This window comes from Gekko japonicus, unplaced genomic scaffold (assembly GCF_001447785.1).
Source record: "Gekko japonicus isolate JY-2015 unplaced genomic scaffold, Gekko_japonicus_V1.1 scaffold2049, whole genome shotgun sequence".
NCBI classification, from domain to species: Eukaryota; Metazoa; Chordata; class Lepidosauria; order Squamata; family Gekkonidae; genus Gekko; species Gekko japonicus.
In genome coordinates, this window is record NW_015171566.1 from 90,691 (window position 1) to 116,806 (window position 26,116).

The 26,116-nt window shown below is 48.9% G+C and overlaps 1 protein-coding gene across 1 annotated transcript; it reads left to right on the plus strand.

Annotated features, from left to right (window-relative positions):
- The first annotated feature begins 505 nt into the window (after window positions 1–505).
- LOC107117612 lies at window positions 506–18,843 on the plus strand. Its single transcript, XM_015419759.1, has 2 exons — window positions 506–583; window positions 18,043–18,843. The coding sequence occupies exon 2, from the start codon at window positions 18,043–18,045 to the stop codon at window positions 18,841–18,843; it is 801 nt and encodes a 266-aa protein (XP_015275245.1). The 5' UTR covers window positions 506–583.
- Window positions 18,844–26,116: the final 7,273 nt, after the last annotated feature.

The following is a 26,116-nucleotide window of genomic DNA, read 5'->3' on the forward strand; positions in this document are numbered from 1 at the left end:
ACTTTAGAGCAGCTGGCACCAGAACCGCGCTTTGGACCAGCACACAGAATGTATCCCCTCGAAGGGGAGAGTCCTGTGAATGTGGGGATATATGATACGTGGTGGTCCAGACCTTATTTTGGGGTTCAGAGCTTTCCAACTCACTCTCCACAGTGTTTCTGACTACACGAATAAATAACGAATAAGGAATGAATAAGGAAGTGCAAATAAGGAACCAACTTCAGCCTCCTAGCAGCAGCCCCTGCATGGAGAAGAATACAGACCACTTATGAGAAAATGGAGGAAGTAAAACCTTGTGGGAGGGAAGTGGGAATTTGGTGGGAGAATTGTTTGTGTGGGGGGGGGGCGGGAAGGACTGATGAGAGATGCAGCTGGCAGAAGGTGGGTTCTCATATCTCTGCGAGGTTTCATTTCAGCTTTTTGCTTGCAGGTTGTTGGCCGGTTTCAATCCAAGAGTTTCGGATGAAACGGAAGAAAGGCTTCGCTTTCATACCTCAGACAACAGGGCCGAGAGAGCAGATACATCAGGATAAACGGAAAACAAGGCTGGAGAGAGGTGGACAGCAAGCCTTGGAGAATCAAGGTAAAAAAGGAGGGGGGCTTTAGTGACATTATAATACATTTACTAATTGTCAGGTGCTGTAAACAGAACAAATGTGGTTCCCCTGACCACCCGCTTGCAGGAGATTCAAGATATGAAAACAGGAAGGGGTGAGGGAATGAGACTCTAAAGGCAAAGGTAAGGTGTCGTTAGGTGGAGGGAGTAACATCTACGGAAACCTAAGAACATGGGTTGCGGTTGTTTTGGGAGAACTCTCTGAGGCACCCTGGAAGTGGTTTTAAGCATTTAAAGCAATGTTCCCTCTAAGCTGTGGGGTCTTGTGAGCAAAAATTCTACTTTGTGAGCTACTAGCATTAAAGTTGTGAGCGAGCAGTTTGGCTGCTGCACGAATTAGTTTGCTCTGGAGCCATCCTTCCTGAGCTAACACAAACATCTGTGAGCTGGAGGCTAGAAAACTGTGAGCTAGCTCAAACTAACTCAGCTTAGAGGGGACACTGATTGAGAACCAGATTTGCTGGGACATTTTTAAAGGGTGTGTGTGTGTCTGTATGTGCGTGTGTGTGCATGCACATGCAAGTGTGTGAATAACAGATCAATGTTCTCTGAAGAATCGGAATAGCTTAAGAGTACCTTGGAACAAGGATGGATTCCAGGATGGAAATGAAGATATGAGGAAGGGCTAGAAACAGAGGGTGGTAATATGGGGGCAGAAACCAAAAGGAGGAGGAGGAGAGATTGGAAGTGTCGAGGATGATAAGAGTGGGTACAACATAACCCATTGCTCACGGGCTTCCCACTTGCCCAAGCCTAGAGAAGGTCCAGAAGAAGGGCTGTGCTGTCTCCTATCCATGCTAAGGATGCTTCCATGCTAACCACCAAGCCTGGAACAGACATTCATTTATGTCCTGGAAATCCTGCTGTGGAGCTGCGACCGACTGATGGTGACCCCAGCAACAGATTTTCAAGACAAGTGAGAAGCAGAAGTGGTTTGACACTGCTTTCCTCTGCAGAGCCTTCCTTGGTGGTCTCCCTTCCAAATACCGGCCCTGCTTAGCTTCCTATATCTGACAAGATTTATTTATTTATTAATTATTAAATTTATACCCCGCCCTCCCCAGAGCGGGCTCAGGGCGGCTAACAGAAGAGGCACGTATGCCAAGGTTAAAACAGTTAAAAAGAGAATACAACAATCTTAAACAATACAATAAAGTGCGAGTGCTCTGGTTGTCACAAATCCGTAAATCACAAGATGGGGTTCTGGAAGGATAGACCCAGAACAAGAAGATTGGGCTGTACCATGCCGCTTTCCCTAGACATTCGTCTACCGAGTGTCTTTGGAGAATCCAGAGGATGTTGTGTGGCCCAGCTTGTTGCAACAGACCCTGATTTTCCGGAAGAGTATCCTCTGCATGTTGATCACACTTGACTCCAGGGGTCGTTTCGTAGAAAAAGAGCTAGGGGAACTCATTAGCATAACTCATTAGAATATGCCACACCCCGTGACATCACCGGAAGTGTGTCATAAGGCCACACACCCCGCCCCCAACGGTCCCGGCCGCCGCCGGCCTTGCAGCTCCACTGCCGAGCCCCATGAGGGGTCCGGCGGTGGACCTGCAAGGCCGGCGGGAGTGCAAGGAAGCCCCGCGAAGGCCCTCCCTGGCCCCAGGCAGGCAGGGGTGGGGAGAGGCGGGGAGGAAGCAACTTACCCTCCCTCTTCTCCTGCCTCCTCCTGGCTGAGTGAGGGCCGGAAGCGGGGTGGCCGGAAGCAGGGGGCGGGGCTTCGTCATGTGCCCCGCCCCCCGTATCTCACCCGGGGGAACTGTGTTCCCCCGCGTTCCCCCCCGAAATGACCTCTGCTTGACTCTAAATCTCTAAATTGTCCAGCATGGGGGACAAGATCCAGCTTTGTGGCATAGATGCCGCAAAGCAGAGCAGGACTCCCCCACTCTGCCTTCTGTCGTCAGCCAGCCAGATAGGGGACCACAAGTGCAGGGTGTCCCCCAAACATCCGTGGCGATCAGTTGATCCAGAAGGACATCACAGTCAGTGGTATCAAAAGCAGCCAAGAGGTCTAGGTCCCATCCAGTGTTCCCTCTAAGCTGAGTTAGTGTGACCTAGCTCACAGTTTTCTAGCCTCTGGCTCACACGTGTTTGTCTCGGCTCAGGAAGGATGGCCGCAGAGCAAACTCATTTGCGCAGCAGCCAAATCGCTCGCTCACAACTTTAATGCCAGCAGCTCACAAAGTAGAATTTTTTCTCACAAGACTCCACAGCTTAGAGGGAGTGTTGGTCCCATCCAGTTTGGGAAACTCCTGGAGATTTGGGGTTGGAGCCTGGGCAGGGCAGCGTTTGGGGAGAGGAAGGACCTCACCAGGGTATAATGCCATAGAGTCCGCCTGCCAAAACAGCTGTTTCCTGTAGGCAAACTGACCGCTGTATTCTGGAGTTAGTTGTAATTTTGGTAGATATTCAAGCGCCACCTGGAAATTGGCAACTAGTGTTGCCAACTCTGGTTTGGGGAATCCCTGGAGATTTGGGGGGGGTGGCGTCTAGGGAGAACAGGGTTTGGAGACGGGTTGGCCTCAGCAGGGCACCCTCCAAAGCAGCCATTTTCTCCAGGGAAACTGGTCTGTCATCTGGAGATCAGTTGTAATTCCCGGAGACCTTCAGGCCTCACTTGAGGGTTGCCAGGTCCTTTACCTTTTGATACCATAGAGTTTTCAAGCCAGATGCTAGAGCGTCCCCCTGGCAACGTGCCCAGTGTGATGATGTCACCTCCGCGTGACATCATTGCACCAGGCATGTCGGCCAGATCCAGGCACTTTGGGGGCGGGGTTCCCCCACTGGCTGGATCCGGGCTGGCAGGTTGGGGGCCCTTTGAGCGGGCAAACCCCCGTCCCCCGGGGGGACCAGGCAGCCCTACCTCACTTGGAGGCTGGCAACGCTATTGGCTGCCCTGGGACTCGCATGGCACCTGCATCTCTCTCGCTCTCTCCTGGTGACCATTGTTCATCGGGACAGCTGAAGCTTTCTTAGTCCCACAACCGGGCCTGAATCACAGCTGAAATGGGTCCGGATTACTGGTCTCATCCCAGAAAGGTTATGGGGAGCACAGTGACATTGTAAGGGCTGTGTGGCACCACGGTTCCAATTCTGCTTGCAAATGAATGCAGAGGAATGACGGACTGAGCACCACAGCAAGGGTCCTGGCGGGCAAGTACCTCTGCAATGAGCTGAAAGCAGAATCATAACCAGGGCTTTTTTTGTAGAAAAAGCCCAGCAGGAACTCATTAGCATAATAGGCCACACCCAATAGCAGGAACTCATTAGCATAATAGGCCACACCCAATAGCAGGAACTCATTAGCATAATAGGCCACACCCAATAGCAGGAACTCATTAGCATAATAGGCCACACCCAATAGCAGGAACTCATTAGCATAATAGGCCACACCCAATAGCAGGAACTCATTAGCATAATAGGCCACACCCAATAGCAGGAACTCATTAGCATAATAGGCCACACCCAATAGCAGGAACTCATTAGCATAATAGGCCACACCCAACAGCAGAAACTCATGAGGATTGGCTACATTAGGGGGGTGTGGCCTAATATGCTAATGAGTTCCTGCTGGGCGTGGCAAACTTGGGAGCCAGCCGGAACTCCGTTCCTGTGCGTTCCTGCCCCAAAATAGCCCTGAAACTGTGGTTTTCACTCAGCCTTTAATACACCCCTGCTGCGTGTCCCCTGAAAGCCCTGCCATGCCTATCCCCCCCCGCCGCCGAGCACAGGAAGGTGCCTTAAGCTGAGTCAGACCGTTAATCTAGCAAGGTCCATATGGTCTATTTGGGCAGCAGCCAGGGACGCCAGCCTCCAGGTGGGGCCTGGGGATCCCCTGGAATGACAGCTCATCTCCAGACTACAGAGATCAGTCCCCCTGGAGAAAATGGATGCTTTGGAGGGCATACTCTGTGGCATTGTGCCCCACTGAGGCTCCCGTCCTCCCCAGGCTCCACCCACAAATCTCAGGGAGTTTCCTAAACTGGAGCTGGCAACTCTACCCCCCTGTCCCTCGCCGATGCCCAGGGGATACCTGACAGGAGCTCCTCCAACACCTGTGACCTGAGGATGTGCAGAACTGAATCTGAGAATGTCTGGAAGCAAAACAGATGTTCTGCCACGTAGCCACAGCCTAATGAACATTGACCCAGAAGTCCAGTTCAGTTCAATGGGTCCCACTCCCTTGAAGGAACGCTTAGAGCAGCGGTCTCTGGCTTCCCTCCACGTTTAATTAAAACAGGCCCTGTGATTACTTCCTGTGTTTTTCACCTCCTGGCCGCTGGTGTGCTCAGCCCTTTAATTACTTTAATCCCAAACTCTAAATCCTAATATTGTCTTGCCATTGATAGTATTTTTTAATATTATGTAATGAGCATGCTGGTGCAAAAATGTAAAACAAAAATGAAGTCAGCACAGATGTTGCCTCGAAAGAAAGAGAGGGAAAGGTTCCAGAGTCCCCAACCTTTTTGAGCCTGTGTGGGCTTCTTTGGAGTTCTGGCTCAGGGTGGTGGGCGCAACTAGAAAATGGCCGCCGTAGGAAGTGGAACTAGAGGCACAGAGGAAGGCCAAGTGCGAGGGACGAGAGGCGTCGTTTTTGAAAGCACATGAGGAGAAAGGCGTGTGAGAGAAAAATAAAAGTAGCACTGTGGTGGCAGCCACAGCTGAAAACAATGGTATTTTAATCTGCACAGCACAGCCAATCAGATCTTCAGTGGCCAGTCAGAAGCCCTGCTTGGCAGAAGCCTTCCATGGCCCCACCCACTTTCTAAAAACACTTGTGGGCCGCCTGGAAAGAGGTCAGTGGGCACCATGGTGGCCGTGGTCTCCACGTTGGGGACCCCTGGTCCTGGCAATGAAAGTGCAAAGGAAGGATTTTCTGAGGGACTGAGAAGGATCAAAGAGGAACAGTTGGGTGGGGAAAGTGACTTGTTTAGTGTTTTGGTCTGCAGGAATGGTCATGCAACAGGTGCCGGAGACGGCCTTGTCCATCCCTCTCCGCCTCCCCCACCCCGTGCAGTCCCAGGCGGTGGTTTTGTCAGCAGCTTCTGTGGCTGTTTTTCCCCTCAGGAGCAATGTTCCCTCTAAGCTGAGTTAGTGTGAGCTAGCTCACAGTTTTTTAGCCTCCGGCTCACACATTTTTGTCTTAGCTCAGAAAGGATGGCTCCAAAGCAAACATTTATGCAGTAGCCAAGTCACTCGCTCACAACTTCTGCACCCAAAGAGTGATTAACACATGGAATTCACTGCCACAGGAGGCGGTGGCGGCTACAAGCATGGACGGCTTCAAAAGGGAATTAGATAAGCAAATGGAGCAGAGGTCCATCAGTGGCTATTAGCCACAAGGTATAGATAGGGACTCTGGGGCAAGTGATGCTCTGACATCTTGGTGCTTGGGGGGGCCAACAGTGGGAGGGCTTCTAATGTCCTGGCCCCACTGGTGGACCTCCTGATGGCACCTGGTCTTTTTGGCCACTGTGTGATACAGAGTGTTGGACTGGATGGGCCTTTGGCCTGATCCGACATTGGCATCTCTTATGTTCTTATGTTCTTAACTTTAATGCCAGTTGCTCACAAAGTTGAATTTTTGCTCACAAGATTCCATAGCTTAGAGGGAGCATTGCTCAGGAGAGGCTGGAAATCCAAGGGAGTGAGGAGCCGTGGCCACCGTGCACAAGAAAAACGCCCCCCCCCCAGCTGTCCCTGACCCCCAGCAGCTCCTCAGACTCAGCACAGCCCTGGCGACGGAGGGGGGATGGCATTTGCCACAACTTACCACAGTGTAAATAGCTGGTGCTGTTTAGACAGTGGGCAAAGCATCTGTTCGTGGTGTGGCATTCCATTCCCAAACGTTTTTTTCACCACCACTGAGTGCGTCTGGGATTAGAGGGCAGGGCCCCAAACCATGAGCTTGTGACCGCAGTGGAGTCAAAAGTCAACCACATAATTATGGAACGTGCTGCCACAAGATAGAGTGAATGCCACGGCAATAGACGGCTTGAAAGGAAGGATTAGACAAATTCACAGAGAAAGGCTATTAAGTGGAACCTCCGTGTTCACAGGCGATACATTTCCCAGCGCTAGATACTGAGGAAAAAGGAAAGTTTATAGTTCGTCTCGTACAGTTATTTTCTAATACGGCCATAACACCCCCCACCAATGCTCCCTCTAAGCTCTGGAGTCTTGTGATTAAAAATTCTACTTTGTGAGCTACTGGCATTAAAGTTGTGAGCGAGTGATTTGGTTGCTGCATAAATTCGTTTGCTCTGGAGCCATCCTTCCCGAGCTAAGACAAAAATGTGTGAGCTGGAGGCTAAAAAAAAACTTGAGCTAGCTCCCACTAACTCAGCTTAGAGGGAACACTGCCCCCCACCCCCCAAAATGAATCCAGAAACTTTCTTCATAAAGCTCCACACAACAGAAAAGAAGAACAAGAAGTGGAATACAAAAAGGATTTGGGAAATTTTTAAGGGAAGTAGGGTCGCCAGCCTCCAGGTGGGACTTGAAGATCTTCCACTCTTACAACTGATCGCCAGACAACAGAGATATGTCCCCCTGGATAAAATGGCTGCTTTGGAAGGTAGATTCCATGACATTATATCTGGCTGTGGCCCTGTAGCACGGAGAAAGGGGCCTAAGCCCAAGCACAGACCACCAGATCAACAGAAGGAGAAGAACTTTATTGGCGCCGGTTCAGTCAGCGAAGCACGCTTTAAACAGACTGAACCCAGAGCAATGCAGGCTCCAGGCTTTTATACTGCAACAAGGTTACACGTCATCATTTACATCACCAGAGTGGAATTTTCCATTGACTAGGCTTACTTTTCCCTCCCAAACTACACAAGCTCACTTCTGCCCCCTTATGACTGGAACATGAACAGCAACTATCCCCTTATATGGGCAAGGAATAATAAATGCCTACTTCATTCCCCCCTTTCGGTCCTTTCTCTGGGACAGAGAGAGAGACCGACCAATAACATGACACAGCAATTATTCCTTGTCCGGAGAGTGTACAGTAACTAACAGTACTTTTCTTCTTTAACCTGTGGAAGAATTTATGCATTAGTGTTCAACCTGTTCCTTTTAGCAGTAACCAAATATAAAAGTTTAACAGTATCCTTGTGAGCTAACATTGCATTAACTGTTTTGGTAGCTACATTCTTAATCAAAGGTATCAAACAAGGGAGAAGTAACAAACCACCAAAGGCTAAAGCTATTAAGAACAATATACGTTTCCAATCTCCAAGTATGTTTCCAAACCAATCTTCATTTCAGTGTCCTGTCCAGGTTTGGACTGGGACATGGGCTAAATTACGCATATGTTCTGTAATCTGTTCAATAGCTTTACCATTGTCATCAATCTGTAAACAACAATTTGAAAGGTTAAACTTTCCACAAACTCCTCCTTCAGTTGCTAATAAGAAATCTAAGGCAAGTCGGTTCTGGTAAACAGCAGTGCGAAGTTGTGTGTTGGTTTCGGCTAATACAGACAGAGCCAGGGAAGTTTCATTAGTTATGATTTCTAAAACCGCTTGTAGTCTAATTATTCGATTTAGCATATAAATGGGGGTTCTATAACCATATGTACCATCAGCTGCCCAGGTAGCTGGACCATATACTTGAATAATACGTTCTGGAGGCCATTCATCATCTTTCCAGTTACCTACAGCTAATCCCCGTATTTCTCGCTTTGAGCGTCCTAACTCATCATATACTGGGACTCCTAACCTTTCTCCGACAGTGAGGGGTAGGAGGAAAAAGCTAGGTTTTATAGTACCTAATATACAAGCACCATTCCATGTAAGGGGCAGGGTTGCATAGGCAGCTGAACCACATATCCAGTATAAGGAGTCTGGAGCTCTCCATTCTTTAGAAGTGCTACAGGGGTTGTCCCATAGGACTTGTAAACGACTCATATTAACATAAGGTGGGGCTTGGGTGACATTCGGATTAGCAAAATTAATATAGGCTTTAGGCTGGGTGCCATTACAGAACCATCCTTCTTCACAATCTAGGGCTCCCACTGAAATGTTAAAAGGAGCTCCCTGTCGTATAAAACAAGTATGACCAACTAAGGGATTTTTCAGGATCCATCTACTGGGGCGGTGGATATTATTCCAGGAAAGGTTGAAAGCATGGGAGATATTATTAAGTTCTACCTCTTTGGCCTCCCAGGGCCATTGTTCTCCCATATTGGTACCTCCACAGACATAACAATTCTTAACTGATAGTTCTCCTGCAATTCTTTCAGCAAGATCGATAAATAGATTCTTGGTCACTGGGGGGATTTCTATTACTTTCCCCATTTCTGACCAAAAGGTTGTGTGAATCTTCATTTCAGTGCTTTGGATTTTTGAACTAATAGTTTCTATGACAATGCGTCCGTATGGACTTTTTCGACCACCAATATCTATGCCAACCCCATACATCAGTTTCTTTCTTCCCTGGTTCTCGGATGCTCGGAAATGTAAGCACAAGGGAGTGCAGTGGTTATGGCTGCAAGGGGTTAGACTAGTTCCCTGGGATAACTTAAAGTACGGGTGGGCTTTCCCTCCTCCCACTATTCCACCTTGAGGTCCATCTGAGATATTACCATCATTAGAGACATACCAGACTTGTGCTTCAAGTTCATAAGTTGATGACAGAAACATTTTCCCTTCTTTGGCATAGCTCTGCTCTTTAGCTAGCCCTCCACACGTTTGTCTAATTTCCCCTGCACTATACTTTCGACTTCGAGAGATGGCATGACATATGTCAAAACAGACTTGCATACTTTGACTAGACTGGGAAGTGACATTGGACGCTAAAAGGGAAGAGGTGAAAGTATCAGGACTTGTGTACCATCCACTAATATAAGCATAAACATTAATACGGGCCCGAGTCACATTGGACTGGGGTCGAAAGCACATAAATTTCCCTTGATTTACACAAACACTGTAACTTATGCCCTCATGAGAACATTGGGTAACTACAGACGAAATACAATCAAAGTCAGAATGATAAATGAGGGTTTGTGAGACTTGACCTTCACGAAAAGTGGAAGTAATGCAAGAGGTACAAGCAGGAAACCCCATAACTGGGATGCAGATCATAGAAGGTACAAAAACACAATTTAACAGAAGCATCCACATCTTGGGCCTGTGCGTCGACTAGTCAGCTTCCGGTGTGACTAGAGCAGGGCCTGATGCTCCAACGAAGGTCTGATTTTTCACCCGTGCGCAGGGAGACCGTTTCCGGTAGGTCTCAGCAGGGGTTCTGGAGTCAATCTTCAGCTGTGTCCTCTTGGGGCGTGGGCCCAAGAGAAGCAGAGCTTGCTGGATTACTGGGCACGACACGTCTAAGCTTCACAGTAGTAGGATTAGATCCTGGCTCAGCAGTCCATCTAGTATGGGCAAGCTTCAAATTCGTCCAGTGGATCCAGGGTTTCCTCTCAACGACCTTCACAGCTGTAGGGGAACTGAGTAAAACAGTGAAAGGTCCCTCCCACCTTGGCCCTAAGGGCTCTGGTCTCCAATTTTTAACCCATACTGAATCTCCAGGACTGACATGACACACAGAATCAAACAAGGGAACTGGGAGACAGGCAGAGTAATGTCTTTGGAGTTTCTCAACTTGTCGTCCAAGGGCTTGTAATTCTGCTGAGGTGATTAACTGATGAAACCCATAAGCATCGGTATGAACTCCCATGGTCAGTGGGGGAGGACGGCCAAACATTGCCTCATAAGGAGAAACTGAAGTTCGTTTGGAAGGGAGGCAGTGCAGTCGGAATAACACTAGAGGTAGAATCTTAGGCCATGGCTGTTCAGTCTCTTGGGTGAACTTCCGCAAGGAGGCTTTAAGAGTTCTATTAGCTCGTTCTACTGCTCCTGAACTCTGGGGACGATAGGCACAGTGTAATTTCCAGATGATTCCTAAGGCTTTGGCAACTTGCTGAGTTAATTCAGAGATGAAGGCTGGTCCATTATCAGAGGAAACCCAGGTAGGTAATCCGAATCTTGGAATTAGATCCCTTAACATGGCTCGGGCAACTTCTGAGGCCTTTTCAGTGGCAGTTGGAAACGCTTCTATCCATCCAGTATGCGTACAGACAAACACCAACAGGTAGTGATGACGACCAACTTTTGGCATCTCGGTGAAATCAACAACAAGCGAAGTCATTGGGGCTGGTCCTGGGGTATTGATTCCTGGAGGTCGTCGGGGACCTTCTCTAGGATTGTTTCGGGCACAGGTAACACACTGACGGCACACGAGGTCTGCTAATGCTGTCTTCCGTTCCAGATGAGCCCAGCGGTCTAAGGCTTTAACAAGACTGGAAGATCCATAATGGGTATTAGCATGAAGGGCTTTCATTATTTCATAGCCTAAGGAGGCTGGAATCCAAATTTTTCCTGTTGGCAAGATCCACCAACCTTCCTCATTCTTTTTTGCTGATTGCTGGTCACAGAGGTAGTCTTCATGTTTGGTGTAACGAGGCGTCCAAGCTGAGACTGGAGTGGGGAAGACAGGACAGGCTAAGACTGACGGACTAGGAACTAGAGTGCGGAGACAAAGTTTTCCTTCTGCTGCTTCCTTAGCTGCTTTATCAGCACGACCATTTCCTTCTGCAATTGGGTCAGACTTCCGTTGATGTCCTCGACAGTGGATTATTGCAATCTTAGTTGGCAGATTGATGGCTTCTAGCAGAAGACGAAGATTTGGCCCATATTTGATATCCTTTCCAGCGGCTGTAATAAATCCTCGGTGTTGCCACAGCATTCCATGTGCATGGGCTGCCTTGAAAGCAAACATTGAATCGGTGAATATATTTGCAGCTGCATTCTTGCTTAGATGTAGGGCAACTGTCAGGGCTATTATTTCTGCTAGTTGAGCAGATGTTCCAACGGGTAGAGATTCTGCTTGTATCACCTGATGGTCATCTACAACAGCATAGCCTGCTTTGCGACGTCCTTGAGGGTTGATGAAACTGCTACCATCACAGTACAATATTAAGTCTGGCTGCTGAAGGGGTTGGTCACGAAGGTCAAGACGAGATGCAAACAGCTGGTCAGTGGTTACTAGGCAATCATGCTCAACATCTTCACATGGTACTGGCAACAAGGTGGCTGGATTTATGTTGATGACAGGAGCTAGAGATACACCTGGGTTCTCGAGGAGAACTGCTTGGTACCTGGCCATACGTGAAACTGTCAGATATTTGTGACCACGAGCTTCTAAAATGGTCTTAACTCCGTGTGATACAAACACTGTGAGTGGGGCTCCCCAGGTGAATTTGTTTGCTGCTTCAATAAGTCTACAGCAGGCAGCAACAGCACGTAAGCAAGGGGGCAGACCGGCTTCTACAGCATCCAGGTTTTGGCTAAGGTAGGCCACAGGCCGATTGTGAGTCCCAAGTTTCTGGAGAAGGACACCTAAAGCAACACTTTGCTTCTCATCTACGCAAAGGGAAAAAGGTTTTTCTGGATCTGGCAGTCCTAAGGCAGGAGCCTCAATGAGCCGTTGTTTCAGGGTCCTAAAGGCAACATCTTGATCTGGGCCCCAGACAAAAGGTTCCTGTGTCCCCCCTTTGGTAGCTTCATATAAGGGTTTGGCCAAAAGAGCAAAGGAGGGAATCCATAACCGACAGTAGCTAGCTGCACCTAAGAAGCCTCGTAGCTCTTTGCGACTCTGGGGTAGAGGTATCTGGCACACAGTTTCTTTCCTTGCATTACTGAGAGACCGTTGATTCTTAGAGATTTCAAATCCTAGGAACTGGACTCGAGTTAAGCAGATCTGGGCCTTCTTGAATGAGACTTTATAGCCACAGGCATCAAGGAGACGGAGAAGGTTAAGGGTGCCCTGGGAACATCGATGAGGGTCAGGGGCACAAAGTAACAAGTCATCCACATATTGGATTAAGGTAAGGACCCCTTCTTGGGTGTCAAAGTTCTCTAAGTCTTTACCGAGGGCCTGTCCAAACAATGAAGGAGAATTTTTGTAGCCTTGGGGCAAACGAGTCCAAGTGTACTGACATGGGCTGGAGGCTCCAGGGGCTCTCCATTCGAAGGCAAAGATGTCTCTGGACTGGTGGTGAAGTCCAATACTGAAGAACGCATCTTTCAAATCCAAGACAGTAAACCATGCAGCCGTGGATGGAATCAGAGTCAGGATTGTATAGGGATTTGGCACTACAGGGTGGATAGCTTCTACTTGAGTATTCACTGCCCTCAGGTCTTGGACTGGGCGGTAATCAGGATTCTTGGGGTCTGGAGAAGGCTTAGGTACTGGAAGGATCGGAGTATTCCAGGCAGATTCACAGGGGATCAGGATGCCATCTTTCAGGAGTCTCTGAAAGTGTTTGGTTAACACTCTTCGGGCATCTTCACGAATAGGGTATTGACGCTCTCTCACTGGATTGGCAGTAGGTTTAAGGACCACAACTACAGGAGGTTGGTGTTTAGCAAAGCCTGGGGGATTATCTTCTGCCCATACAGTTGGCACTTCATTTCGGTAGTACAATTTATCCTGCACCTTTTCCTTGTCATAAAAAGCATCTTTATCAGTCTGATACTGGACTTCTTCAGGGTCACCATCAGGGTGTCTTCTAAATCCACATCCCATTAGGACCTCAGGAAGTCGCCACTCTTCTGTAGCATCAACCTCTAAATTACAACACACTAGTGAAGTTTGAGTCTCTGGAGGTAAGGACAGAAGTGCTGAGCCATCCGGAGTATCAAAGGTTATGGAGGCACGCATTTTAGATAAAAGATCTCTCCCAAGCAAATTAATCGGACAGCTGGGATTTAAGAGAAAACGGTGGGTGACCCGGTGACCTCCTAGAGAACAGGTTCTTGATTGGAGGTATGGGAGAGCAAGTTTCTTCCCTGCCATGCCTACAACTGTTAGGCTATCTTTAGTGGGCGGAGCAATGGGTGTCGTTACAATGGATACTTCAGCCCCCGTGTCTAACATGAAATCAACAGGATTTCCTTCAATATTTAAGCGGACCAAGGGCTCCCGAGGGCCACAATTGACAGAGCCCGGTCGCCCCTAATCATCATAGTTCATTCCGGCCATACCAACAAAGCCATCTTCCGACTTCCCTGCAGGGTAGGTGCGGCTGTACCGGCTTTCATTAACTTGCCCTCTTGGAAGGTGGTTAAAGCTCTGTCCTCTTCCTTGGCCTCTAGATCCTCCCCTCCCCCGGAGTCTGGACTGGCGGTTCGGACATTCGTTTTTCCAGTGGCCATCCGCTCTACAGTATGCACATTGGTCCCGGCCTAGGGTTCTAGGACCACGGGGCTCAAGGTTGGATGTTGGGGACGGGCGGTCATACTCATGGCCTTGGATCACTGCTGCTAAAATTGCTGCCTTTCGTCTATGCTTAGCTTCTTCTTCTTTCTTCTCTTCTTTATCTCTATTCACAAAAACCTTCTGGGCCACCTCAATTAATTGGGACACGTTCATCCCTTGGAACCCTTCTAACTTCTGTAATTTGCGTCTAATGTCAGGTGCAGCCTGGCTAACAAAAGATGCATTCACCATTGTACGGTTTGCTTCTTCCTCTGGGTCAAAAGGAGTGTAGAGGCGGTAAGCCTTGTACAGTCTTTCAAGGAAGGTATAGGGTGGCTCAGTTGGCTCTTGAATGACCTCCCTCAATTTAGCCATATTCATGGGCTTCTTTCCTGCTTCCTGGAGACCTAAGAGGATGGCAGTTCGGTATTCCTCTGATCTTCCTCTATCTGCATCTACATTGGGGTCCCAATTTGGGTCTATATCTGGGAAGCGGGCACGAACCCAGTCAGCTGCATTAGGCTGTTGGTCAGCAGGGACTCTGTTTTCAACAGTTTTCTTAGCAGCTGCCATGACTTTCCGCTTCTCTTCTGAAGTTAATAAAGCAGTAAGTAACTGGCTACAATCTCGCCAGGTAGGGGCATGTGTAGCCATAATTGTTGTAAACAGATCTGTCATGGGTCGGGGGTCTTCACTATATGGGGTCGTCTGTGTTCTCCAATTACAGAGATCGACAGTACTGAAAGGAGAATAGACCCATCTCATAATCCCATCCGCTCCTGCTGGAACTTGACGGAGAGGGCAGACTGTTGCTAAATTGCCAGTTTCCTGAGATTTGCCTACAGGCACTTTAAAAGGGTTCATTTCACTGAGTCCTGATGTAGGACTCCAATGAGTGGCGGGGCTCCAGGTCCCTGTTGTCGGATTTTTCTTAAGGACTGTCTTAGGTATGGGAGTGACAGGGGTCTCAGGTTCAGGAGCAGAGGCAGTAGCCAAACAGTCCACTAAGGATGGATAAATGGTGGAGACTGGCACTGAAGGGCTAAGCGCTTCACTGATTTGCAGTTCCTGAAGCTGCTCCTGGGCTGCAAGTTCTTGGGCGGCACGGGCCTGCGCAGTCTGTGATCTAGTCACTCTTGCTTCTGGGGGCGGAGTTGGAAGAGGAGGCGGTGGCAATGGCCCAGCAGAGTATGGTGGGGGCCAATCATCCTCCGGTGGCGGGCAAGTCACTTGGGGGCCTTGGGGCCTGCTTTCTGGGGTATTCAGGGTTGGACAAATTGCTGGCATAGTTCCTGGTGTTGGGCAAACTATAGGCTGGTTGGCTGCTGGGGCAGAGCCCTGTCGGGTTTTAAATCGCTTGGCCTTGGAAGGATTTTTCCTCACATATTCATACCAGCAGTAGACATAATGGAGCTGCTGATCGGAATGGTCCTCTTGGGGATCCGTAGCTGCCAGATAGACTCTGTGTAGCAGAGAGAGATCCATGGAGCCCTCTGGTGGCCATCCCACTGTAAACGCAGGCCAGTTTACCTCACAAAATGTCTGCAGACAGACTGGATTTAAAACTACGCCATGAGTGGCTGTGCCAAAAATTTCTTCAAAGTGCTTGAGCATAAACTGAAGAGGGGTTTTGGGCTTTGCCTGACTCCCTCCCATTTTGAACAGACAAAAGACAGACAGCTGGGTATACAGAGGGTGGGGTAAACAGGGAGAGTGGTAAGGGGTCCACTGCTCCTAGACACATAAAAGGGAGACCTTAACCACAAATGCTTCCACCTGTACCCGACTCAGATGCGATCTCTCGACTGAGAAATGCGAGCTTGAGGTGACCACAATTCAATTTGACTTTCTCCTATTACGGGAGTCCGCCTTTTCACACTCACACACCATGCATTCACTTCAACACAGATCCCACCCTGATCATAGGAAAGCCAAGGCTTTCCTAGCCTGCCTGACAGAAACTGACCCGATAGGAAGGTGATCAGGCTTCCTCTTCCCTTCAACTGAAGGGGACCGATACCGATTAATACTGACCTGACTCTGACCAGACTGGACTCCGGAGTCTTCCCCTGATGTTCTCCTCCTGGCTGAGTTCACTGAGCAAGCGACTTTGGTGAGAACCAGCCCTGGAGAGGAGTGAATGATCGGCTTTTCGAAATCGAAAATGGCGCCTTTGCCGCCAAACAGTCCTCAGTCAGTGCGGTTCTCTTCAAAATCGTGGCTCAGGAGGGCCCCAACAACCCGGCCTTGGTTGGGTGCTCCCCCCTTTCCCGGTCAGGGAACCAGAAATGTAGCACGGAGAAAGGGGCCTAAGCCCAAGCACAGACCACCAGATCAACAGAAGGAGAAGAACTTTATTGGCGCCGGTTCAGTCAGCGAAGCACGCTTTAAACAGACTGAACCCAGAGCAATGCAGGCTCCAGGCTTTTATACTGCAACAAGGTTACACGTCATCATTTACATCACCAGAGTGGAATTTTCCATTGACTAGGCTTACTTTTCCCTCCCAAACTACACAAGCTCACTTCTGCCCCCTTATGACTGGAACATGAACAGCAACTATCCCCTTATATGGGCAAGGAATAATAAATGCCTACTTCAGCCCCTCCCCTCTCCAAACCCCGCCCTCCCCAGACTTCACCCCAAAATCTCCAGGAATTTCCCAACCTGGAGCTGGCAACCCTAAAGGGAAGGCACTGAAACTCACACTTTGATGATTGTTCTTGCATCTGGTTGTATAAAGATAACACAGAGGAAGACCACACACGGATTTCTTCCAAGTAGGCACAATACTTCATGCCTGTGTGACGTGAATGGATTTCAGTTCACAAAGGTTTCTGTGCAATAAGTTCATTAGACTTTAAGATGCCACAAAACCAATAGATATGAGGGTTTTTTTAAAGAGTTAAGTTGGGTCCAGGTTCACCAGAACCAACTTGCGTTCTGCCACACCACAGATGAAGGGAATGGTTATTTCCCTGTTTTTGCTGCTCCATGTGCTCAGCATACTCCATCTGGAGCTGGAAAATGGGGAAATAACTCCCCTCCAGTGCTGTTTTGGTGTGGGAAAACAGCTGGGGGGGGGAGGTAGGAGCCCTTCCTCCCCTCCTGTTGGTGTTCTGAGTCCAAAAAGGCTCTCCTTTATTTTTTCAGTTATCATCCCTGCAGCTGCTGTGTGGCTTTGGGGAACCTGAGGGACCGCCTTTCCCCACATGTTCCCCAAAGAGCACTACGGTCAGGGGCCCAAAATTTGTTGGACATCCCGGGCCCCAAGGATAGGGCCAGGGCTTTTTCGATGGCGGCTCCTACCTGGTGGAATGAGCCCCCGGGGCAGATCCGGGCCCTGCGGGACCTTATGCAGTTCCGCAGGGCCTGCAAGACGGAGCTCTTCCGCCAGGCTTTTGAGTAGGAGCCGCCGCCCCACTATACCATCACCGCCATTGCACCTAGAGGACGTTGCGAGGCCCTGAGGAAGAACTTGGGAATGGTCAGAAGATTCTGGAGAAGAACTGAGCTGAGCCATCTTGGACTTATGTTTAATAATTGATTGAGCACCACTGTTTTAATGTTGGATGTTTTTATTATGTATCATATGTTTTAATTATGGCTCGGTTTTACCTTGCCTCTGTGAGCCGCCCTGAGCCCATTGGGGAGGGCGGGATATAAATATAAATAAATAAATAAATAAACCCTGCCCCAGTTATTCAAAAACTCGCACCTCTAGTTTGGCCCTCAGGCGTCAAGACTTGGCACGAGGGCCTATCACAAATGCTTGCTGCTTAGCTCAGCTACTCCTACCAGGACACAGGAAGTCACTGCAGCCACATGACACAGGCCTCTGAGGCAACCTCCATTTTCCTGTAGGTGAAAGTACAGCAGAATTCCTTCATGTTCCTTCTAGTATCAGAGTGGGGAGGGGCTACTCAGAATGACATGCTCTGTCCCCTTCTGCTGAAAGGAGAGTTTGTGTGTGTGTGTTGTGCGAGAGAGGTATGACTGTGGCACCTTGCTCAGGGCCTCCCGAAACCTGAAGACAGCCCAAGACTCTGTGGTGTTTTTAGGTCTGTCTCGTTTGCTCTCTGGGTTCTGCTCAAGCCACAGTTGACTTTCTACCGAGATTCGCCTTTCCCACATGACTTCTCCTCTTTCCACAGATGGCGATGGTTCTTCCTGCTTTAGCCCGATTCTTTCACTCCGACTTGACTGCCGTGAGCCATGAACCTGCCTTCCAAGGCCTGGCCCCCTGGTATCTCCTCCTGACCATGCGCCTGGTGGCCCATTTCATTGCCATGGGACCCTGGTCCTCTGTTGGCCCGGACTTGACCTGCAACTGGACCTCGGTGGAGGCGGATGCCCGACCCTTTTGCAGTGCACTGTGCTTCAACCAACACTTCTCAGCCCCTATTACCTCAGCGTGGGGTTTTTCTTTTTTGATGGCCTTGATCCCAATGGGGCTCATGAGGCTTATAGTGACCAGACCTAAGCACCAGAGAAAGGAAGCAGATGTGAAGTTGGCAAATCCCACCTGTGTAAGCCACAACTTGCCTGCTAACTTCAACACAGCTGAACACCCCAGCCCTGCACTAGAAGCATCTTTTCCAAGTATCACTGCCACCAGAGCTGATGGAGCTCCAGTAGAGACGCCCAAGATGCCTTCCCACAGCCCCTGGCGCTCGGTCACCTACAGCTTGTGTGTGGTTCTTCTCTTGATGATGGAGCTGGCCTTCCTCTGGGTGCTCATTGCCTGGCAGGTTCCAGCGGTGTCTAAAACCACCTTCTTATGTCTTCCAGGGGCACAGATCTGCCCCAAAGCTCTGGAATGTGCCGTGGCTGGCCAAATTGACAAGCAGACGGCATTGTGGATGTTGGCTGTCACAGCCCTCATCAATATGGCTGCTTGCCTGCTCTACCTTTTCCTAAAGCTGCAGAATTTTTTTGTGGGCCACCGAAGATAACGGACCAAAGGAAAGCAAGAAATTGGACGGTGATGGTGGGAACAGAAGGAAAACAGGGGAGGGGCTGTGGCTCGCGGGTAGAACACCTATTTTGCATGCATGTTCAAAGGCCCCATCCCTGGCCTCTCCAGGTGAAAGGATCAGGTAGAGGTTGATGTGAAAGACTTCTACCTGAGCAGTGGTGTAACTCAGTATTGGGCCGCTTCATGTGTTGAATTACATTTTTTTTATTTTCTCCTTTCTTCAAGGAGCTCTGGGGTGGCATTGTCAAGAAAGACGAATTTAGAGTCCAGTGGCACCTTTAAGACCAACAAAGGTTTATTCAAGGTATGATCTTTTGGTGCACATGCGCACTTTATCAAATAAGATATTTATCAAGATATCAAGATAAAGATATCAAATGAGATATCAAATAAGATATTTGATAAAGTGTGCGTGCACACGAAAGCTCATACCTTGAATAAACCTTTGTTGGTCTTAAAGGTGCCCCACTGGACTCTACATCTGTTGCGCTGCTTTAGACCAACACGGCTAACCGACTGGCTCTATCTTCAAGAGAGACGGTCAGCTCGGCATTGATCAACCTGACAGTTTTAAACAGGGCTTTTTTGGTAGAAAAAGCCCAGCAGGAACTCATTAGCATAATAGGCCACACCCAAGAGCAGAAACTCATTAGCATATTAGGCCACACCCCTGACAGCACAGCTCATTACCACATTAGGCCGCACCCCCCATGTTACCAGAAGTGTGGTCATCCAGCCACACCCACCTTTTGCTTCTTATTCTGTTTACCTTGTTTGTTGTCAAAACCCAGGGCCTTTTTTTGTAGCAGGGACTCCTTTGCAGGTTAGGCCACACACGCCTACTGTAGCCAATCCTAATGAGTTTCTGCTGTTGGGTGTGGCCTATTATGCTAATGAGTTCCTGCTGGGTGTGGCCAACTCGGGAGCCAGCCGGAACTCCGTTCCTGTGCGTTCCTGCCCAAAAATAGCCCTGGTTTTAAAACATCAGCATTTGGCTCCTTTGTAAATTTAAAGCAAGGGCTTATTTCCTGTTGTGCCAAGCCAGTGTAAAGAATAACACTGGGAGAGTTCCATGTCAAGTGTTTATCCCTCTTCCGCTGTTCCCAGGCCAAAAGGGTCCCACCTTGGAATATCAAAGGGAACTGACCTACGCTCAGGTGGGTGTAAATGTATCCTTAATAGTGGAATGCTAAGAGTAATGCTCATGCCTTGCATAAAACTTTGTTGGTCTTAATGGTGCCAACTGAGATCTTGTTGTTACTCTTGAATTCAATGTGACTGCAATATTCTTGAAATCTTGCCCCCCCCCTATTTTAAAATGTCATTCTCCGAGCTGCTTTTCTCTCGTCGCTCCACCATATTTCCTCATGAGCATTTATTTTCTGTTTGTTTGTTTTAAAAGTACATTTTAAGATTTTGAACTGAGCTGTTGTATTTTTGTGATTTTTTGACAAGCAAGATACACATTTGGTAAATAAACGATACAAAGGAAAGCAGATGAATTGTACTTCATGCTATCATTGAATGTGTGTAGTCGCCATCTTATGGTTTCGAAGAAGTGGCATATTCACCATGCACATTTTTAAGTATGTAAATTAACGATTAAGGAGCTGCGGTGGCTCAAGTGGTTAAGACGCTGAACTGCAGGCTGTGGAAGGTCGGTAGTTCAGCAGTTCGAGACCCAGGTGCCGCATGACAGAGTGAGCTCCCGTCTCTAGTTCCAGCTCCTGCCAACCTAGCAGTTCGAAAGCAAGAAATTGCAAGTAGATAAATAGGGACCACTTCAGTGGGAAGGTCACAGCGTTCCGTGCTTAGTCATGCCGGCCACATGACCACGGAAATGTCTTCGGACAGCGCTGGCTCTTCGGCTTTGAAACGGAGATGAGCACCGCAACCCTAGAGTCGGATTCAACTGGCTTTCGAGCAAGGGAACCTTTACCTTTAAATTAACCATGCACTAAACCTAGAATTTACATGTGCACTAGTTCCTGCAAGTAGGCATGTGCAGAAGGCACGGACAAAAGAGTGCATCCTGTGTGTGGTCTAGGTGACAGCCACGAGATGTCCACCTTCCACCCTGAGGACGATCTCCCAAAACTGAACCTCAGAACTATAGCATGGGACCCGGCACCCCTAAGTATGTATTGGCCTATTTCTAGGGCTTGCTTGACTGAGTTAATGGTAGTGCTTTAACATGGTGCTCTGGAATCTGGTTGTGGGGAGAGGAAGGGAAGGGATTGTAAGCCGCTCTGAGACTCCTTTGGGTAGTGAAGGGCAGGGTATAAATCCAATCTCCTCTCCTCCTCCTCCTCTTCTTCAAACTTGAGAGCCAGTTTGGTGTAGTGGTTAAGTGCGCGGACTCTAATCTGGGAGAACCGAGTTTGATTCCCCACTCCTCCATTTGTACCTGGCTGGATGACCTTGGGCAAGCCATAGTTCTGTCAGAGCTGTTCTCTCAAGGACAGTTCTGGAAAGAGCTCTCTCAGCCCCACCTACCCCACAAGGTGTCTGTTGTGGGGAGGGGAAGGGAAAGGAGTTTGTAAGCTGCTCTGAGACTCCGAGTGAAGAGTGGGGTATAAATCCAGTCTCATCCTCCTCTTCTTCTTCCTCCTCCTCCTCTTCTGCTGCTGCTGCTGCTTCCACTGTTCATGAAAGTGGGGAGTATTTTACAGTATTGTGGTAATGAATAACTTATCTGAACAATAATTACAGCACGAACATGGAGAGGCCATGAATAAAGAGAGGAAAGGTGAAATAACTGGCAAGTGAAAAGAGTTGGCATTCCACCTCTGATTGCGTCTCTTTAGCTGACTTCCTGGTCTGTGTACACTGCTCTGCGGTTGTTCCTTTGTCAGATTGCAGGTTACATGCAAATCAAAGGATTGTTTTTATACACCGACTCAGGCTTTCCTAGAAGCCTGACACCCTTTTCTTGCAACCTTCATATGAGCAACAAAACAATTAAGTATCTTTCTTCTGAATCTCAGGGGCTGAGTGTGTGCAGATTATAAAGCTCTTTGGAGAGCAGCTGACTCATAAACTCACCCACCTGTGTGTATGTACGTATGTGTGTGTGTGTAAAGTGCTGTCGGATCACAGTTGACTTATGGCAACCCCCATGGAGTTTTAAAAGCATGAAACGAGCAGAGGGGGCCTGCCGTGGCCTGCCTCTGTCTAGCAACCCTGGACTTCCTTGGTGGTCTCCCATCTAAGTACTAACAAGGGCGAGCTTTGCTTAGCCTCAAGGTTACCAACTGTGGGGGCAGATGACATTCCTCAGCAGGCCAGTTCACCCTTCATCATGCTGCGGTAACAGTAAAACATGACACCCTCCTTATTCCAGGCACTCTTGTTGATTTCTGACTTCCTGCTGTAATAAGCAATTATTTTGCTCCACTGGGTGTGACACACTTTTCCGATAAATCTTTTATCTGTGCTTTGAGATGCCGCATTCAGGCCCTGTTCATACGAGACGTTTTGGGCCGGGAGAGGGACGGATCAGGGCCGAAGCAAACGGGCGCGATCCCACAGCAACATCTGGGAATCGTGCTGCGCCCGTTCCCAATCCGTCCCTCCCAGCCAAAACCCGCAGCAAAAAAGAACCACCTACCTAGGTGGTTATGTCCGATACGCCGCATCACTGTCAGCCGTGGGATCGCCGACACGTCTTTTTGCCGGCGCATCCCTGGCCCCCGGCCGTACTGCACATGCTCAAGCATGCGCAGTTCGACAGCCTCCCCCTCCCCCTCGTCTCTTCCTCCCCGGCATCTGATCGTGCCGGGGAGCAACGGCGCCGCAGCTCAGGGGATCGTGGGATCCCGCCGAGGCGTCTCTTTTTTGGTGCGGCTTTTAAAAGCCGCACTTCAGCCAGTGTTTTCCCTGCCGTGTGGCAGGGGCCTCAGGCACCCTTTGTACCTCCAAAATGCAAGGCATTTCACAGTTTCCCTTCCCAATCTCTACTTTCTCTAGAGCAGTGGTCTTCAACCCGTGGATTAAGTGCCTTGGGTGGGTCGCGGAACTCCATCTGCTGGGTCATGAGCCTGTATAGTGCCACCATTTTCTTTCTTGCTGCTGTTTTGAAGGACCTGCTGTTGAGAGGCGGGGCTTTCTTCGCTTGTGTGCTGCTGAGAGAAGCAACAGAAAGGTGAAGCAAGGTCGCTGAGAGTGGTGGAGAGGGTTCCTTTTTAAGAAGAGAAGAGATTGGATTTATACCCTGCCCGTCACTACCCGTAGGAGTCTCAAAGCAGCTTACAATCTCCTTTCCCTTCCCCTCCCCACAACAGACACCCTGTGAGGCAGTGTTCCCTCTAAGCTGAGTTAGTGTGTGCTAGCTCACAGTTTTTTAGCCTCTGGCTCACCCATTTTTGTCTTAGCTCAGGAAGGATGGCTCCAGAGCAAACTAACATATGCAGTAGCCAAATCGCTCGCTCACAATTTTAATGCCAGGAGCTCAGAAAGTAGAATTTTTGCTCACAAGACTCCACAACTTAGAGGGAACATTGCTGTGAGGGCTAAGAGAGCTCCTTTGAGAAGTGGCCCTCAGAGAACAGCTCTGAAACAACTTGTAACTGACCAAGGTCACACCAGCAGCTGCATGTGGAGGCATGGGGAATCAAACCCAGTCCTCCCAGATTAGACTCCACGCTCCTAACCACTACACCAAACTGGTTGCGCATACAGCTTCAGAGACACTAGCCCCCTTCTCCTGTCACATGATGACTGTGAGGTCATGTGAACTGCTGCCATGTGTTGGCAGCCCAGTAGGAGCCAAGCTGTTATTTGGGGTCAAAGGTCGGTTGTGGGTCTGGAAGAGTTGAAGACCACTACTCTAGAGCAATCCTATTGCCAGGGCCACTGAGAGCTGGCACAGGCCCTCCGGCCAGGGTTCCCTCATACCATATAGGCTCAACCAAGTATCATATCATATGGAAATAAATTGCATGATTTTTCTATGGGGCCCTGGGGTGACCAAAATGCCCAGAATTTTGTCAACCTAGTTCCCTCCCAGTTACCCTGATTTTTAACTAACCTTATTCCTTTCATTGAGTTTTGCCTTTCTTTTAAAAGACTGAAATGTTTCTGTGGCCATTCTGGTTTTAATTAGCCTTTGTAACCAAGCTGGCAGTTGACACAATTAATTAATCTAGCGATTATCAGATAATACCCATTGCCTGAGTCAAAAAATGTTTATGACTAATCCCCCCCCCCCCCCCCCCCCCCACACACACGACCACCAGAAGAATTAAATTGCCCCTTGGTTTGTGACCTGGAAACATTCCATGCTGAAGAGACAAAAGAAGAAAAACATACAGGGCTATTTTTGGGCAGGAACGCACAGGAATGGAGTTCTGGCTGGCTCCCAAGTTGGCCACGCCCACCAGGAAGTCATTAGCATAATAGGCCATACCCAACAGCAGAAACTCATTAGGATTGGCTACATTAGGGGTGTGTGGCCTAACATGCAAAGGAGTTCCTGCTACAAAAAAAGGCCCTGGGTAAACAGAATAACAAGCAAGAGGTGGGTGTGGCTGGATGACCACACTTCTGGTAACATGGGGGTGCGGCCTAATGTGCTAATGAGCTGTGCTGTCAGGGTTGTGGCCTAATATGCTAATGAGTTTCTGCTGTCAGGGGTGTGGCCTATTATGCTAATGAGTTCCTGCTGGGCTTTTTCTACAAAAAGAGCCCTGAAAACATAATAACTATATGTCTTCCCAGACTGGAGGTGGCTGGCTTTTTCAGAATCCGGAGGATCTCCGTGTTAATTTCAAAAGCAGCAGAAAGCAACTCAAACAAAAAAAACAGTAGGATGCGATTGATGCCCTCTTTGTAGCTGCGCCAGGTGTTTGGAAAGGAAAGTGCGAGGACTCTGTGCTGATGACATCGGTGGGTGAGCAAAAACAGGATTGGCAGGTCATACATGAAGCTGCCTTCTATTGTATCAGACCATTAGTTCATCAAGGTCAGCACTGTCTACTCAGACTGCCAGTGCCTCTCCAGGATCTTAGGCGGAGGTCTTTCACAACACCTACTGCCAGATTCCATCATTGAAGATGCTGAGGGGTGACGTGATCGAGGTTTATAAGGTTATGCATGGGATAGAGCAGGCTGAGAAAGAAGTACTTTTCTCCCTTTCTCACAATACAGGAACTCGTGGGCACGCCATGAAACTGCTGAGCAGTCAGGTTAGAACAGATAAAAGGAACTACTTCTTCACCCAAAGGGTGATTAACACATGGAATTCACTGCCACAGGAGGTGGCAGCGGCTACAAGCCTTCAAGAGGGAATTGGATAAACATATGGAGCAGAGGTCCATCGGTGGCTATTAGCCACAAGGTCTCTCAGTCTGGGGCAAGGGATGCATTGTATTCTTGGTGCTGGGTGGGGACAACAGTGGGAGGGATTCTAGTGTCCTGGCCCCACTGCTGGACCTCCTGACGGCACCTGGTATTTTTGGCCACTGTGTGACAGAGTGTTGGACTGGATGGGCCATTGGCCTGATCCAACGTTGGCTTCTCTTGTGTTCTTATGCAGGGACTGAACCTGAACCTAGATGTCTTGCCACTGAGCCAAAGCCCCTCCCCAGCTCTGGGTTGGGAAACTCCTGGAGGATTTGGGGATGGAGATGGGGGAAGGCGGGGTTTGGGGAGGGGAGGGACCTTAGTGGGGTATAACTGACCTCCAAAGCAGCCATTTTTCTCTAGGCGAACTGCTTTCTGCAGCCTGGAGATCAGTCGTAATTCCAGGAGATCTCCAGGCCCCACCTGGAGGTTGGCAACTCTAAGCACTACGGCGTGCCTGCCTCCGGCCTGCTTCCGGTTGCTCACTTTCCATCTCTCTCGCGGTGCCCCTGCAGCATTCTCTCAGGCGAAAACCCAGCAGGCAGGAGCTACCCTGACCAGTTTGCAGCCTTAATAAAATATACAAACTAATTAAAAGTGTTTTTAAAGCAGTCCCAGGTGGTCGGCCCTGTTGGTCTGAAGCAGTAGAGCAGGTACAGAGGCACCTTTAAGACCAACAATATATAGGTGGCATTGGATGCCCGACAAACTGCTCAAATGCTATGCCAATGTCTCAGGAAATTGCTGGAGGTGTAAAAATAATATAGGAACTTACTTTCATATATGGTGGAGGTGCGAGAGTATACAAAGATTCTGGATAAGGATCAAACACTTAATAAAAGAAATGACAGGGATAGATTTACCAATAGCACCAGAAATCTTTCTACTTAATATCACACCTGAAGGAA